The sequence below is a fragment of the Gadus macrocephalus genome, chromosome 9, assembly GCF_031168955.1.
Source record: "Gadus macrocephalus chromosome 9, ASM3116895v1".
Lineage (NCBI taxonomy): Eukaryota > Metazoa > Chordata > Actinopteri > Gadiformes > Gadidae > Gadus > Gadus macrocephalus.
Window position 1 is genome coordinate 5791158 of NC_082390.1, and position 18340 is coordinate 5809497.

General features: G+C 49.7%; 1 protein-coding gene across 3 annotated transcripts in view; it reads left to right on the plus strand.

Moving 5' to 3' along the window:
- Positions 1–18312, plus strand: part of prickle1a (prickle homolog 1a) — a 26335-nt gene extending 8023 nt beyond the window's left edge. The window contains exons 2-9 of one of the 3 annotated variants that reach the window (XM_060060406.1): positions 713–800; positions 8732–8938; positions 11384–11497; positions 13274–13411; positions 14423–14632; positions 15270–15456; positions 15736–16644; positions 16756–18312. In XM_060060406.1, the coding sequence (XP_059916389.1) occupies positions 8747–8938; positions 11384–11497; positions 13274–13411; positions 14423–14632; positions 15270–15456; positions 15736–16644; positions 16756–17642 (2637 nt within the window). In that variant the 5' untranslated portion in view covers positions 713–800; positions 8732–8746 and the 3' untranslated portion in view covers positions 17643–18312. Of the gene's footprint in view, positions 1–712; positions 801–3117; positions 3550–8731; positions 8939–11383; positions 11498–13273; positions 13412–14422; positions 14633–15269; positions 15457–15735; positions 16645–16755 lie in introns of those variants that run through there. The other 2 variants (XM_060060405.1, XM_060060404.1) reach the window with 2 other exon arrangements.
- Positions 18313–18340: the final 28 nt, after the last annotated feature.

Genomic DNA, 18340 nt, shown 5'->3' on the forward strand with positions numbered 1-18340 from the left:
GCGGGGGTCAGAAGTCAGGGATATTTCACAACTATCTTAGGCATACCGTGAACTGTGAAACAAGAGAGACGCCTAACAATAGTAGAGGCACGTCGTCAGCGAGAGGACGCTAGCTGTTTCACACCGGCGGGCCACCGCTGAGCTGCTAGGCCTATCTGTTGTAGCAACAGTAACCAACTCGTTAACCAGGTCTTTCTCTCCCTCGTCGAAGCGTGTTTCCATTTGGCTTTGTCAGAGATTGTAATTGTTATTATTATTATTTTTTTTTATTACGAGACCAGAGCTTGAAATTACTTTGATGAAGGAGTGCAGACTTTACTGACTGAGTAATTGGTTTGATACCGGTCAAGAACCACTTAGCCTGCTTCAGAACATTAAAGACTAAAACGCAATTCCCCAAATTAGTGCGTCATGCAATCAAGAAACACTCTCACAAGCACCGCTTTGCAGCTATCGCAAACTCAAGCACACACACACACACAGACACACACAGAGACACATATGTAACTTGTAAAGACAGTAAAATGGTTTGAGTTAGAGTAACTCTGGAACGACAGATACTGAGGCCAGTAAGCAGACCGGAGTGTCCCTATCAGTAAGGTGTAAGACCTTCATTCATTCATTGGTTGGTTGTTTCCCCGCTAAGTTTCACTAATCTACTCATTTGTTCCTGTGTTAACCTTGAAAGGCGCCTGTAATGTGTGATTTGCAGGTGCCATTCACAGATGTGGATTGGTCCGTTTAGAACACAGTGGACCTGTTTATCGTCTTCCCAATCCAATACACTAACTTTGTCAAAGGTAATAACCATGAGAAAACATCAAACAACAAAATATTTTGACGCCCTGTCATAAAACAATTTTTTGACCGGACCCGATACTAGCCTTCAGTCGGTAAGTCAGTAAGTCAAGTGTATTGATATCACCTTCCACACAGGTCAAACGTGACCGAGTGCTTTACATCAATCAAATAAATGAGATTAAACATAGACAACCATCAACAGGCAAAACAAACATAGGGCTACCCAAAAGTCTTTCTAAAAGCTGTCAACTATTGGCAAAGTTAGTTATTTTTGTGTTGACTTGGGTCCCCCCCACCGCATAGGCAGGATGTTGCGTGCCCCCCCCCCCCCCCCTCTAAGACTTGCTAATGGAGTACAGTGCCCGGTCTTTGGGGCCAACACAAAGGCTTGTGGTGAGTGGGGGCTCCTACTGTGAACAGTCCTCCCCTCTCCCTGGCCTTGGCTGCTACAATGGCTTTGTGGCAGTGAGCTCGCAGACACACACACTAACCCATAGACATACATGCAAAGACACACACACACACACACACACACACACACACACACACACACACACACACACACACACACACACACACACACAGAGAAAGCATGCACACTTTGACACAAACCCACACACACAAACACACCTTCAGACTAACACACACACATACACACACACGTACACACACATAAAGCATGGACACTTTGACACAAACCCACACACACAAACACACTTTCAGACTAACACACACACATGCACACACACAGAAAGCATGCACACTTTGACACACACCTACACACATACATCTTGAGACACACACACCTTCAGACACACACACACACACACACACACACACACACACACACACACACACACACACACACACACACACACACACACACACACACACACACACACACACACACACACAGACACACACACACTCAGACGTCATCCCTTCTCACATTTAAAAATTAAACAAGACTGTAAACATGTTGATCTGGACATCCTCGTAAAATGCAACGCTTTGTCTCCGAGCCTCAGCGCACGGGAGCCCTCAGCTGGATCAACACGGCTCTAAAAGACGGGGCACATGCATGCGTACGGCGGCCCTTAAACACCACAGTGTCTTCTATAAAGCGGACCCGTTGTAAAGAAAGCAACCAGAGGAACACAAAAGACCAGCCAAGGTGTGAGTGTCCGGAGTTTGACCCGGAACGGTGGCTTTTGTTTTCTCAGACAACAGGAAAAGCCTCACCTTCTGACATTCCTGGAGAGGTGAAGGAGAGGGAGAGGTCAAACGCCCACCCCCCCCCCCCCCCCCCTCCCTGGCGTCCCCTGCCCGGGGGTCTCGAACAGACCTGACTCATGTACAGACAGAGAGGGCTGAGTGGACATGACGCAGACCAAGACAGTTGGGACCGCGGCGCCAATATATCGGCTCTTTAGATGCCAGTGAATGGTCTCCTTTTGCCAATAAAGCTTTTAAGTTACGGACGGAGACAGAGTGTGTCCTAAAGCAAATTGTTGTCGCTGTAACCGTTTTGTTTTTGCAGATTTTAAAAATGAATCTGAAGGATTGCATTTCATGCGTTTTGATTATTGCGATTATAAATTCCAACACAAAGACTGTGAGCAGTACAGCATTGCTGACCTGGCGGTCAACATCCCCAAGCGGCGCTGACTGCTTTGTATAAAGCTTTTATGTCAGATGGGATTCATATGGTCACGGACCAGAAGCTTATCTCATTCCAAAAGCCTGGTGGACATCCATGGCGACTATAGTCAACAGAGTCTGTGATTATCAGAGATAGATCCAGGATCTCTCTGGGACCTGGGGGCTGATTTTCATACTGAATACTGAACACATGGCACATTTTGGCTTTGGACTACAGCCTTAATCAGCAAGCACCAATCTGTGGCTGTTTGTGTTGTCTGATTTCTCCACACAATCACAGATTGGAAGGGAAGTGTTACCCAGAAGGCTCAAACGGTTGGGGCTCACCACCGGCCTCCCCACATCTCACCACTACAGCTAGGGAGGTGTGAAGGGTAGCAGCCTGAGGATGGAGGCGAGGGAAGGAAGCAGTGATGGACAGAGGGGAGGGTTTTCATTTGAAAGCATGAGAATAATTTGGGGATGACTGTGCGGTAAGAAAACCTGACGCCTCACATTCGCTGATCGATCCCTTTACCAGTGGCAGTCCCTCTGGGTCTCTATGTGTGAAGTTTGAGGGGAGGGGTCAACGAAGGGGAGATCAAACCTCACCCTGCCGTGACTGGCTGGGCTGGGGTTAAAGGGGGCCAGGCTGGGGTTAAGAGGGCGGGGCCAACGAGGTGAGGAGGGGGGGCTGGGGGCGGAGTCATGGAGTAAAGAGTAGGATGGCCATCTGGTTGGGCTCATCATCAACACACACAAACACACACACACACACACCAATGGACACACACACACTGAGCTCTGGCACACACACCTCCCAGGTTTTCAACGTCTCAGTGTTGATATGGACCGGAGCTGTGCTGACAAACCCTGCGAGTGAGGACTGTGAGCTAGTGTCCTGGATTTAGACCTGAGGAAACAGGCAGACTCAGAGTGAGAGAGACTGGGAGAGACGGAGAGAGAGACAGAGCCCGAGAGAGAGGGAGGAAGATACTGAAGGCATGGATTCAAGGGGCTGAAGTAGCATCTAGGACTGGATTTTAGTGGCTGAAAATAAGCTTTTTGTGGAGCAGCTTGCGTTTGGGAGTCTTCTCCTGCACTGAGGTAAGAGCAGCGCTGGGCTGTGGGGACACAGCTGCAGCAGACGTAATCTAGTTTGCATTGGAATGTTGAAGCTGGGATACTTTAGTGCTAGGAGTGAGAGAGTTTGTGTGTACTGTGAAGGAACAAGCCTTTAAAACAGAGGATGAATCAAGTTAACGCTGACAGTAAATGCATAAAGTGTTTTGCAGTTCTTTGTCAATGTTACATTTTTTTAACATGTTCAACATTCATTTATATTTTAAACGTTCTTTTTGGATCTTAATGTTGCAGATTGTGTCATTTTTTTTATTTGTGCCTGTATTTTAGTCAAAGATCACATTGTAGATCCGAAACCCAGGGTCAATGTTCTTGAGGCAATGCATATATAAATGTGTCCCAGATGTCTGATATCAATCGTGTGACAGCATCACACATGCAGTAGATGCAGGTGGTCTCTCTCTTTCTCTCTCTCTCTCTCTCTCTCTCTCTCTCTCTCTCTCTCTCTCTCTCTCTCTCTCTCTCTCTCTCTCTCTCTATCTCTCAGTGGATGTCGTATTGTTGAAAATGTAAATTCACTCGCCTAATTGTTGATTCTCAGCTCATGATAAAAAATGTGGGCGGAGTCTCACATCCAATCAATGATAGCTGGGACCTTTTCTTCTCATGCACATTTTGAACCGGTGATTCATCCCAAAATGACTCAAGAAAACGACTTATTGATGCTCAAACTTGAAGAGGCCAGAACAGGAAGTCTTGTTTTCTCCTTAAGTCTCCTATCCAGAGAGTGGGAGCCAAGTCAAACACATTGGGTGCGTCCAAACTGACACGAAGCACTGTGCTTCTCAGTGGAGTGGTGTGTGTGTGTGCGACTACATTGAGGAATAAAGACCCTAATTCAGACCAGAAGCTGCCCCCCTCCCCCCCACCACCGCCCACCCACCCACCCAATGCACTCTAAAGCCAAGAGACGGGTGTCTAGATCTAGGAAGCTCAAGTTAACATAGTGTACTCACGAGTGGACTTAGAAAGTGTCCCCCACCGCTGGATTTACTGATCAGTTGGGACCTGGGCTTGTGTGTGGAGTCTGTGGGTCAGGGTTGTGTGCTGGCTACTAAACACATTCTTAGTGTTAAAACCCACTACAACGGCTCAAAATAAATCTCATTTATAACATGATAATATCGGCGTGTTCACAAGTGTTGTGATCAAATTAGGTAAAATAATGAGATCCACTTTATTGGATGAATATTTAACCTTAAGGTGCATGAATAGGTCAGAGTGCCACAAGAGGAAAGCCACATAACAGTGATAAAACAAATAATAAAAGCAGTATGTGATAACGAAATCTCCTGTATATATATTATTCACCTTTCATTCATGCCTTATAATATTGACTATCGAATATCGAGAGGGGCAATAACAATTTATTAATCACAGATTGACACACACACACACACACACACACACACACACACACACACACACACACACACACACACACACACACACACACACACACACACACACACACACATACACACAAATTGCTTACCACATTCTACCCCCCCTATCCTACCACCCCACATCCACCCAGCCCACCCCCTGCCCCCTCTGGCCCTGTGGGGGCAGATCACTCAGTTATGCAGGCACAGAGCTCCCAAAGCCATGTTAACAAGCACCTATACAAAAGGAGAGGGGCTGTTAAACATTCAGGACTGCAGGGGTCTAGCCAGTGTGGGAGGAGGGCAGAGAGAGGGAGAAGGTGGTGAGTTGGAGGGTGGAAGAAACTAACCTTAAAGAACCATAGATCCCTTGTTAAGAGCCAACCACGAGACGCCGACGTAGGCGATGACTCGGTGAACTGTCAGTACAAAAGGGAAAAGTAGCCGGCTCGACACTTTTTGGTATACAAGAAGTGGAGGCAACCCTTTTTTTTGTCAGAGCGGAAATGAGCTGACTGACCTCAGAGAGGGGGAAACAATTAGCCTGTATGCAGATGTATGCTAATGCAGGCCATTTGGACATTCTTCTGAGCTCAGGCTTTGGCTAACGTGACGCATCATCAGACTCGGCCCGGGCATGTACATGAGCGACATGTTTCAAACAAATGCAAGGCAAGGCGTAAGGTAAGCATGTGGGGCTGACAAAGTGTAAGAGGCCCCCTTCCTGTGAGAGCGTCTGGGCTCCTGGTGGAACCTGCCTATAGTTAGCCGACCGCCGCATACCCGCCCAACGTGAAACTCAAGCAGCTCTTGAAACAAGGGCACTTTTTCTCCCTGGGCAGGTTATTTCGGTCTCATTTGCAAGTCAATAGGGGCTCGGTGGAACAAGAGAGTGTCTTTTCTGCTCCTCGCCCTGCTGCTGTCGCCCTGGAAGACAGGTTATCTGGGTTCCTTTGCGATGCGCACGTTAGGATAACACAACAACATCGTCATTGGAGAGAAAGGAGAAAAAAAGCCTTGAAGACTTAAACAGGAGATAGAAGCGGTGCTCGTGACGGAACATGCCTTCTAGTGTATTCCCGCACAAAAGCTCCATTGTTTTGCCGACATGGCGGGCGTTATAATGGGGACGCGTTCGCGAGTCAACCAGACTCTATACTTTGTGGCACAAGGCCATTCATTAGTTCTGGACCAGCTGGGGGGGGAGAAAAACTGAAGAATCCACTTCTGCCTACAACCGCTGTAAATCATTCTCGTGTGTCAGGATCTCAAGGTTGGCAGGCTTACGAGTGGATATGCCAGTTGTTAGCATGGCATACGGCAGCCTCCCTTGTCCTTGGGGCGGGCTCGGGGTTGGCGTGTTAAGCATGGTATGTGTAGGCTAAGGCAGTAGCTATGGGCCTGCGGGACAGTTAATCATTCCCTGATTCCACCAGGATCCCCTGGCGTGCATGCCTGTGTCAGGAAGATTCCTCACGGTAGCAAGGGGAACACTGGTTACCACAGGAACATACAGCTGACTGGTGGGTTCATAGTGGGTCTTTGTCTTGTGTACGTGACTTCCACAAAGACATTTTAACAGTTAGTGTCTGCTGGACGGTTGCAGGCCTGTCCATCCACGTCTGTCGGCGCAAACGTGGGCCTTCCCCTGTTTTTTATGTGCGACACAGGGCCGGCACACTCCCAGAGAGACGTAGAAATGGATGGCATTCCAATACGGGGACAGCAGAGATGTTTAGAGAGGGGGGTTTCTATCACCACCACCACCATCTCCACGCTGTTGTTCTTCAAAGACTGCAGTCCGGTGCAGTCCGCGTTTTCTCAGCTGTTTCCCCTGCATCCATAGGGGGTCGAAGCCAACAAGGGGAGTAGGAGACAGGCTGTTGGGCTCTGGCTCAAGGCTCCCCATTTGATCTCAGTCAGAGCCCGGTGACCCATGAGAGATGGCCACAACTGGACACACATTCAGCCTGCTCTCCCCACCGTGCCTGGCCGGTGCAGCCGGGTCTCTCAGGCGGTGCAGGAAATACATTTAGGATTTCATTAGTGGTTAGGAGGGGGACCTGCAGTGATTCATACGGGCACCTGATGGGGGGGGGGGGATTTGAGAATTGATTTACGCCTGAACCCTTGAACTCAGCAGCGCATCAGTGGCTCATCCAGCAATGTAAAGGGCAAAATCCGAATATGTAAAACTGCATGGCAAATCTGAGTGGGATTATAATAATGCAGAAAGGGTATCAAAATATCAGCTCCCCCTTGTTCCCAGGCCGAAAAGCTCTAATCCTCTTTACTTATCAGATCTAGTCTAGTCTAGTCTAGTCTAGTGGCTGACTCACAGCCACCACCACCACACCTAACCCCAACCCACTCCTCAATGACATGTATCTGAATTCCCTGGGAGTCACTTTGGGCAAATAATGGGTAAATAACTAATCCATCTTTAAGTCAAGCCGCCTTCTTTCTGCCACCAGTGGGTCACTGTGATGTCCATTATCCTCAGCATTTGTGCTAATGTGTGTGGTCAGACACACATAGATCACAGGACTCTGTGCCATCCTTTGATCTCTCTGCAGTACCATCCTCCCTGCATTCCCCTGCTGAACCCCTGCTGAGAATCAGGCGAGCCTGTCCGTTTTCTCTCTCTCCATCCGTCCATCCGTCTGACCATCCCCTACCGCTCTCCTTCTTTCACCTGTTTGCCATAGCTCCATCCGTCCCAGAGATGAAAGGATGGTCAGACACTAACAGCAGCAGGTTGGAAAACAAACAGTCCAGAAAAAGAGAGAGGGGAGGTGAATAGAGAGAGAGAAAGAGCTTGTGGACATTCCCCATATGGCAGACGTAGCCACAGGGAGGCTGTTTTTGCCCAAGGCCAGCCTGGTGTTTTCACAGACCTCGAGCTCCAATAATCGAGCCATCACCAGAGCCCATGTGCCTGTGGGCCTCTCCTGGGATCCAGCCCTGCCTGGCAGGGCAGTGGGAGAAAGAAAATCGAAATAATATGCTCCTTTGGGATGCATGCTGGTGCCTAGTTGAAGTGTGCCAGTGTCTCGTGTCCAGGTGGAAACCAGCGTTGGCAAGGAATGTGCAGTAAACGCATCGTTATCCATGAGTGTTAATTGGTGTTCGTTTCTGCATTTGCGGTAGTTTCCAATTTATCCGTTTTATTCTTTGCTTAAACGAGCCAGAATGCCACCTCTCGCGGCTTTGGGAATTTCTTAATGACTTCGAAATGGCCCAAAAGCCGCAAGTGGGAAACAATTAAATCAGTGACATTCTACCATTGTGGAAATGGTAGGGTATGGTTCCCTTGATGAGGAGGCCTTTTATATAGGAGATTCATCAGCAGAGGAGGATTAAGTAAGGCTTGCTCATATGTTGTAATGGCTCCTTCTGGGAGCTGGTTTTCGAGCCCACATGAATCAAGGTGGTGGTAGCGAGAGCCGGTTGTAAAAACGTGCCTGGGAAAGAAAATAGCAAACGAACAGATTAGGACGCTGACATCAACCGGGTTGACGTCACCAAGACTCGTCATGCTGCGGTCCTATCTCTATTTCAATCCTTCCTCCTTTACATTTGTTCTGCTTTCTGTCTCTCCGGTTCTCCATCCATTGCTCTATTGTATCTGTGATCACTTTTCTCCTTCTTGGATTCCCTGTTCTCCCAACAGTTCATTGTTCATCATCATTGAGACCTCTGTCATCCATCTAACGTCCAATTTCCCCTTCCTTCCTCCTCCTCGTTTCCTTCCCCACCAGTGAAAGGAGCGTCTGATGAACTCAGAGAGCTCAGCGCTGGCGGCAGGGGTGACCTACCAGGGCGGAGCCCGCCAACGAGACCTGGTGATGGAGCAGAAAGTCAGCAAGCTGACCTTCGGCTTCCAGCGCAGCTCCACCTCCGATGACGACTCCGGCTGCGCCCTGGAGGAGTACGCCTGGGTGCCGCCCGGACTCAGGCCTGAACAGGTGAGCGTGACCGAGTTCAAGAGGATATCAAAACCACATTGTTCAGCCCTGGGTATCAAGAGGAGGCTCAGGGAGTGTTGGCGTCAGCAAGTCGGGAGAACTTTAAGTCTGCTCACCCTTCTGAGGGAATGACACAGTATTGAGATACCGAAAGAGTACACAGTGTTCCAGACTTTTTTTTTGTTGCCCTTTTGTCACGTCATTCGGCAGCGTTCACACGCACGTTTCCCTTTTCTCCCAGAAGCCTCCAGTGATGGGAGACTGGTGAACACTCCCAAAAGAGAATTATAAACAGCTCTGACCTTGATTCAGTCCCCTGATCTCAGTCTCCGTAGCCCAGTTCCCTGGCCCAGTTTAAGGCTGACGTTCCGCACACTCATGAATAACATCCCAGATACGGCCTCTTCTTAGGTTCATATGCCGCTTCTCGGAGACACAATAGTAACCGTAGACATCAGGTCTGTTCTTCCAGGTTTGTTTGCTTGAGACAGACTTGGCAGTCTCTACCCCGCGAGCCACTTACAGGCAGGATGTGTGTATTTTTTATTTACAAACTGTGGTGTGGCCCAGTCTGGTTGTCATTATGGGAGATCTGTTAGCAGATGTTTGCGAGCGGATCAGGCCTAGTGCTGGTGGTGGTGATCAGCCAGAGGGAGAGAAAGAGAGAGAGGGAGAGGGGGTAGCAGCCTTTTAATGGGCCTTCCTCGCCTACATACTCAGGCAGGGCTGTGATGTGTGTGTGTCCGCAGGGCAGTCAGTGTGATCTGGAACCTTCTCCACACGTTTAATCTATTTTTCTCCTCTCACTCTCTCTTTCCATACTCAACCGCCACTTTTTCCTTTTTTTTTTTGTAAACATACATGAAAGTAATGATGGGGATGAGGAGGCAAATAAAGGGGGGGGGGGGTGATGGTTGAGGGGGTATATGCGGGAGGGGTTAGGGGTCGGTGGTGGTCGAATAACAGAGAGAAAACACTGGGACCAAATACGCAAGCCTTTTGTGTGGGTCTAAACTGTAATGCCTTTACTGCAGCCATTGCAGGGCTCAATGGCCCCTGTGCATTAAAGGTGATCATCAAGTTGGAGGAGCGGGTGTGATGACAACCCACCCCCGTAGCCAGGCTGGATGAGGGGGTAATAGCAGCATGAAAACGTGCATAATTTATGGTGGGTGGGGTAAACTCTGAGCCGATTGTCAAGCTAAATTGCTGTTGTCCCTCAACCACCACCAACGCCCACCCCCCACTAGACAGCACTAGCAGCAGGGGGTCCGCCATGGAACACATCCAACCTCTTTATCTGACGGGCTGTAATGATCCCCCCCCCCCCCCCCCCCTGCCCTACCCTCGTAAAGGATAGCCCCCTCAGTGGCCGGCTCCCCCTTCCACCCCCGATACTCCAGGGTCAAAGTGCCACTGAGACACTACGGGGACAGCCAGCTTTGTGCTCTCCGTATAGAGAGGTAGTAGTACATAACACATCCTCCTCCCTCACACAAAGCCTTCTCTGCTCCTCTGGGATGAATTACACACCATTTTGTTGATTCATACTGATTTCATCCTGCTGGCTTTCAAAGTTGGATCAAAGGAGAATAACTCATTTAGTTATGACAGTTCCCAGTGAGAGGGTCTGAGTAATGGGCGAATAATGTCTGCTTCAAGTACAGCCAATGAGCCAACAGCTCATCTAGGGAAGCTCAATCACTAGGATTCCACCGGCCCGGTCCAATATACATGATGAATAGACACGGACTAGACGAGCCTGGGCGCAAATTAACCTACTAGTCATCCGAAAACTTTTCCAAGTTTGGATTTACCCATGAGTGTGGACCCCAGGTTAATACATTACTGTCTCGTCGTCGTGTTAAATATTGTTATGATAACCGTGGTCAACTTTAGAAACCCAAATAAACCTGCTAGAAGGAAAGGGAGCTTTTTGTGAAAGTGGAGTCACTTCCGTTCACGTCTCGACTGTACTCGACTGTTGTCGGGGACCCTGGACAAATCATCTGCTGTACCTGTGAGACTCATTTGTCTGGCGGCTAAGCAGTAAAAACCATTTGGGAAACATATGCATACTGTGCATGCATATAATAGCCTACCTAGTAGAAAGTAGAGGCCGTATATGTTTCTTAAAGGAGCACCCAGACTGCATCCACTGTGAGCACCATTCATTCCAGAAGAAAAATCTAAGTCTGACAGTGTTGGTGCCACGCTCAATAAACGTAACCAAACTCACTTTTTGACAGTTATTAGTCAACGCACACGCTGTTGTTCTTTCTCTCCCACGATAGCGTCCATTTCTGAATATGGAAAAGAAAACACAAGAGCCCTTGCTGCTAGATTGGGAGAGCGCAATTATTGATGGGCTTTTGATTGTGAAATCGGATAGTGTCAAAGAGTGATCGGTTTTATAACCTCTGTATTCCCCTCTGTCTTATCCAGGTGCAGCTATACTTCTCCTGTCTGCCTGAGGACAAGGTTCCCTACGTCAACAGTCCAGGAGAGAAGTTGAGAATTAAACAGCTTCTCTACCAGCTTCCCCCACACGATAATGAGGTAGGAAACAACCCATGGGTGGTTTATATTGTTTCTGTACGCCTGTGTTCACATAAAGAAAATATCACTATAGGGGACGTGTGATAAAATATACACCAGTTGATTGCGTATAACAAAAAAATACAGGATTAACTAGCAGAAGTAATTGTGTGTGTGTGTGTGTGTGTGTGTGTGTGTGTGCGTCGGTCTGTCTGGGTGCGACAATCCCCAATTGTATGTGTATGCATAAAATTCAAGTATCATAAATTGCTATCCCAGCAGGCATCCTCAATAAAACATATGGTTACTGGTTAGTGTGAGGGGACTGCAAGGCTAAGACTCATTTCCCCACCATACCCCCATTCCAAAGCCCCTTTCACGTATGCAGTCTTTCCCTGCAATGCACAGGAACACTTCCTGCATGGGGTCATTCTTGACTGAGAACAGGGATCGATATTCTGTGTAAATCTTAATCATAAGTCTTGCATTACTGCCATCTGCTGGAACGTCCCCCGGTCCATGTATTCCTGGCGCAAGAGGGAAATGTTCCAGAACGTAGCTGCATGAATAGTGAAAATTGACTGATGCCTGAAAGGTTATCCCAGTAACTTAATAGGAATTGTGCGAAAGAGGCTCATATCTCTCCTCCGACCCCTCCATTTTGACTGCAAAGCGATGAGTACTGCAGCATGTCTGCCGTCTGCCGCCAGCCCGAAAACCCACACACCGACCCGCATATCGAAGCCCACCGGCGCCCATGTGAGCGACTTGGCATCCGTTGAACCATCACACTGAGGGTCGTGCGGGGGGGATGGAATTTCTCTGTTTCACAATCATGTCCCTTTGTAGTGCGGTGTGGGCACAATGCGAGTCCTTACTGGAAGATTTTATGATGTTTGCCGGGAGCCCCTGCCAACCAGATTCCTGTCATAGCACTGGGGTTTTTACGAGGCAGTCGCAGTGGGAGAGAGAGGGCTTTGCTGGTTGAAGGAGGCTTTATGTGATGCCACCGCCACCACCACCACCACCACCCCTGTGGCACCACAGGCAGTGCACCACATGGCTCTCGTCTGTGTTTGCCCTTGTCTCCGTGATTCCACTCTAAACACAGCCTCTTGTTTGTGTAAACGCCTGCTTTCCCCCCGCTTCTCTCTCAGGATTTCAGATATTTTTTTGAGGGACATCAAAAAAAAGGGGGGGGGAGGAGCTGTTGTAAAAGACTAGGTTCTCAATGGGAGATTGTGTGTGTGTGTGTGTGTGTGTGTGTGTGTGTGTGTGTGTGTGTGTGTGTGTGTGTGCTTCAGGGAGGAGGTTAGGAAGGGCATTTGAGGGTCATGAATTGCCTTTGTTCAGCATGCTCCGGTATGCCACTTGGCCCTTTCTCATACTTAACTCACTTTATAACCTCTTTTGAGGACCTGACAGGACTGGCCTGCCGTTGGATTTGCGACGAGTCCCCCTAAAAAAAAAAATCAAGAATGCATAACGCTAAAAAGCTATTCCACTTACAACTCTACAAATATGGGTGAAGGTTCTCAAAAATTCCAACAATATACTATTTTGTTATGCAAATTTCACGAGAGACCACACAAATGTTTCACCCTCACTGCCTTGTCTCATAAAAATCATAATACTCCCAATAATAATACAAATGTTACCATCATTGGCTATATCACTATGCCAACAACAACAAAAAAACTAAAACAAGTACTGAACATCACTACCTTTTCCACACTGTACTATTTCGGCGCCACACCAAACAAGCCAGCCAACGTCTCATGTCCTTTTGCTCCCCAGGTGCGGTACTGTCACTCCCTCAGCGAGGAGGAGAAGAAGGAGCTGCTCATGTTCAGCGGTCAGAGGAAGAAGGAGGCGCTGGGGAGAGGAACCCTCAAGCTGCTTCCTCGCAGCCTTCAGCACAGCGTCTGCGAGCATGTACGTTCTACCGGCCGCCCGCCCTGTCACACACACAGCGCTCGCTGGGTGGTTCACAGGACGGTACTGCATGGGGTCAGACCGTTTGATACCTTCTTTAAACACTCGGGCAGCGGTGCACGCTCATTGAGCAAAAAGGAAGGTTTAGGACCTTTGAAGGTCAGAGGTCACAAAATATGCAGCCATGGCAATAACATATGAGTTTGAGGGTTTAGGTATTTGGCAAGTTAAGTTTCCAACTCAAAGACCTAAAAGGGCCAGTTAAAGTGCAAGGGACCGATTCTACACCTCATTCTGTGCATATATTCGCCACTACACAAGTCACTACGCTGTTTGTATTGCCACCTGAAGGAGATTATTCGGCTATATATGACTGGTATATTTTGTCAAACAGTCTGATGGAGGTGCCCCCCTATGAACCTATGTCCTCTCTCTACACCAGGAGGAAAAGTTTCCTTGCGGTCTTCTATGTTTGACAGCTTGTGTGAAATTACTGAATTCAACTGGAAAAAGTGTCCCTGCTTGGCCCGTATAGAGCAAGCAGCGAAGAAAACACACCAGTCAGAATGGGACTGCTGTTATGAATACCCCCGCGGCCATAATTCATCTTGTCAACAGTTGTCCTGTACTGTACACTGAAACGGTCCCAGACGCATGCACACGCACACACTAACACACACACACACACACAGAAGGACCTCTGATTTATCCCCCTGTGTCAACAAGGTGTGTAAAGACTGTGTGGCCATATGATCCCAGTTCCTGCAGGCTGTGCAGGCGGTGCATTACATAAGCAGAAGGGCATAGCATGAGCCTTAATGTATATATCCATGGTCGTTGTGTAACCAGATGGTGTTACAAACACAAACCCAGGCCTCCACGCTAGGCCAACATTAATCAAACTCCGTCTTCTCGCGTTCTGACGGGGAGTGTTTGTAAATCAACGTGTTGGTAATGAATCACAGGCGTGACATGTTTGTTTGTATATTAATGTATATATTTATATTACAGTGCGGCGAGACCGTCAACGGCGGAGAGATGGCGGTGTTTGCATCGAGGGCGGGGCCCGGTGCGGCACCGTGCTGGCACCCGGCCTGCTTCTCCTGCTCCACGTGCAGCGAGCTGCTGGTGGACCTCATCTACTTCTACCAGGACGGCAAGGTCCACTGCGGAAGGCACCACGCTGAGCTGCTCAAGCCCCGCTGCTCTGCCTGCGATGAGGTGAGCACCAGAGGGGGGGGGGGGGAGAAAGGCTGAGGGGCACTGTGTAGCACTGAGCAAAGGAATGATTCAATAGTTTGTTTTACTGCCTTTGTGAAACAAAACCCTGTCTGCTTATTAATCGCCTGTATTTCCTTTACAATGCGTACGTGCCAGCAAGATTGTGAGGCACATTTGGGTCTCCCGCAATCTTGCGGAGACGTAAAATGTGTACGTCCCAGCAAGATTGTGAGGCACGTTTGGGAGACCCAAATATGAATGTATATATTTATATTACAGTGCGGCGAGACCGTTAACGGCGGAGAGACGGCGGTGTTTGTGTCGAGGGCGGGGCCCGGTGCGGCACATTTGGGAGACCCAAATGTGGCTCATAATCTTGCTGGGACGTACGCATTCTAAAGAAAATACAGGCCATTAATAAGCCGAGTGGGGTTTGCATCTTGCCCAAGGATGCCTATAGATACACTAGTAGGACTGGATATCGGACATGGGTTTGAATGCCGAAACCTTTCAGCTGGGAGTCTGACACCCTAGTACCCGATGGACTATCCTGCCCCCAACTAGACCACCCTGCCTCCCAAGAATCGAGGAGGGTCTTCTTCATCTCATCGAGTGTGTGTGTGTGTCCCTTCTCCAGATCATCTTCGCCGACGAGTGCACCGAGGCGGAGGGTCGCCACTGGCACATGAAGCACTTTGCGTGCTTCGAATGCGAGACGATCCTCGGCGGCCAGCGGTACATCATGAAGGACGGCGGGCCGTACTGCTGCGGGTGCTTCGAGTCGCTCTACGCCGAGTACTGCGAGGCGTGCGGAGAGCACATCGGTAAGGCGGCGCTAATGGCGTTCGGTTAGGTTCTCCTGCTGTAACTCGACCCTGGTACATATGCTCATGAGCTCATAGATAGGAATTCATTAGTTAAAAAACCAATGTTTCAGACAGGTGCCAGATGTGCCCTTATTATTTCCCAAAACAAACATACATTTTTAACCATTACTAAAACAATAAAAAATCGTAAAAAATACAGCCCGAAGGACCCATAAAGACCCCACAGGTTATGGATGTTGGCCAAAACCCTGCTAATAAGCCTTTTAATTATTCCAGGTGTGGATCACGCTCAAATGACATACGACGGGCTCCACTGGCACGCCACCGAGTCCTGCTTCAGCTGCGCCCAGTGCAAGAGCTCCCTCCTGGGCTGCCCCTTCCTGCCGCGCCAGGGCCAGATCTACTGCTCCAAGGCCTGCAGCCTGGGCGAGGACGTGCACGCCTCCGACTCCTCCGACTCCGCCTTCCAGTCGGCCCGCTCCCGGGAGTCCCGCCGCAGCGTGCGCATGGGCAAGAGCAGCCGCTCGGCCGACCAGTGCCGCCAGTCGCTGCTCTTCTCCCCCTCCGTCAACTACAAGTTCCCGGGCCTGAGCGGCAACGCCGACGACACCCTGACCAAGCTGGCCCACATGAGCCTCTCGGACGAGCCCTTCTGGAGGGGCCCCGGCGAGGAGGCTGAGGGCCCCGAGGACCGGGAGGAGGAGTGGGCGGAGCACGAGGACTACATGACCCAGCTGTTGCTCAAGTTCGGTGAGCAGGGGGTCTTCCAGCAGGCGGACCCCGAGGCCCGGCCAAACGCCGACGTGTGGATAAGCGAGGCCGACGTCAAGACCAAGCAGGGGTCCTCTCAGGCGGGGGGAAGCAGCGGTGGTGGAGGTGGTGGTGGTGGTGGTGGTGGTGGAGGAAGGGGAAGTCAGAGTCTAGCTAGTAAGAAGTACCAGCCAGACATGTACTGGGCCCAGTCGCAGGACGGGCTAGGGGATTCGGCCTATGGGAGCCATCCGGGCCCGGCCAGTAGCCGGAAGATCCAGGAGCTGGACCTGGATCATGGAGCCGGAGGAGGCTACCAGGAGGAGGAGCAGCAGTGGTATGACGACTCCCTGGAGTGTATCACCGATGAGCTGAAGAAGACGGATCAGAGTGTGAGGGACTCCATGGACTCGTTGGCTCTTTCCAACATCACCGGTGAGCAGAAGTTACTAATAACCAATAACAATCGATACTCTTTCGAACAAAATCCATAAAGTGACCATGCTTTAATTCTCTTCCTTCCTTCCTTCCTTCCCTTTCTCTTAGGGGCCTCGGTGGATTGCGACGGCAAGGACGGGCCCTTGGTGTACACCTTCACAGAGCTGGAGACGGAAGACTGCGACAAATCCAGCAACATGGGGACCATGAACTCGTCCATGCTCCACAGGAGCGCCGCCTCCCTGAAGAGCCTCGCGTCCGAGCAGGACGAGGCAGAGGACCACAGCCCGGCGGAGGAGGAAGAGGAGGTAGAGGTCCCGCTGGCAGAGGAACGGGCCCAGCTCCCTCAGCTGCCGGCCCTCAGGAGGGCCCGCTCCCAGAGCCGGCAGCAGCAGGTCAAGTTCTCCGACGACGTGGTGGACAACAGCCCCTACGAGCTGCAGGTCCGCCCGCCTCCCATGAGCGAACGGACCCGGCGCAGGGTGTACAACTTTGACGGGCAGGAGCAGGACGCCCAGTCGGGCCGCCACCACCACAGCCACCACAGGAGACGCCGCAGCCGGAAGTCCCGCTCCGACAACGCGCTGAACCTGGTGCCCAAGGAGAGGGCCCTGGTGTACTACAGAGAGGACCACAAAGGCCGTGGCACCCCCGCACAGAGGGGCAGCCAGGACCTGTACGGCCTGCCCCCCAATGGACGCCCCAGTCCCCTGGCGAGGTCAGACTACGGCCTGGCGAAGGGCCCAGCGATGGAGAGGTTCTTGGGGATGTGCAACGAGGACGACGACTGGTGCTCCACCTGCTCCTCTTCCTCCTCTGATTCCGAGGAAGAGGGCTTCTTCCTGGGTCAACCTATTCCCCAGCCCCGGCCCCTAAGACATTATTACACCGATGACCTGCCCAGCCCGGTGGCCAGCATGCCCTCCCCGCCCTACGGCCCAAGGACTAAATCCAGAAAAAAGGGACACAAGGGCAAGAACTGCATCATTTCATAGACTTGTCGTTAATGCTTCTCGTTTGAGGGAGTTCTCTGCCACTTTCCGCCATCTATCGTTGCCACTGATGAATTTGCCTAAACTGCCTCGTTACTTTTTGACCCAGTTACTGCTACGTTAATGAACAGCACTCACATTATTGATCCGTTGTATAAAAAGCAAATGGTGAACATCCACGTTTCTTTCAAGCAAGTTTCCTTTCGAAGCATTACCAAAACTAGTCATCCGGGTCAAGGTAATTCAGAGCCATACATATTTATGAGGCATAACTTAGAGGTCAGTCGAGATTGTTATTTAACATTACAGATATGAATGTAAATATTGTAGAGGTAATAAACAAAATGGCTATTTTTTATATCCCCCCCCCTCATGTTTGAAGACCTGTTTTGTAGTCGAAAGGCAAAATTATGAAACAGCTGGCCCATTGCTATTTTTACGTGTTCAATACATAAATAAATATGGCCCATGCTCCTAATGTGTTGCTTCTGTAAAGGCTTGTGTATCTTTCCCCCCAGAAAAACTTTGTATGTAATATTAGAGCCTGGCTGTGGGGTCTATTTAAGGGTCATTTGTATTGTAAACAAATCAATGTAATCTGTACAAATGTACAAACTGGAATATAAGGCGAAGATTAATAATTGTAATAAAACTATATATATCATGACTTCAACCACGGTTTCCCATCAATCGAATGTCTG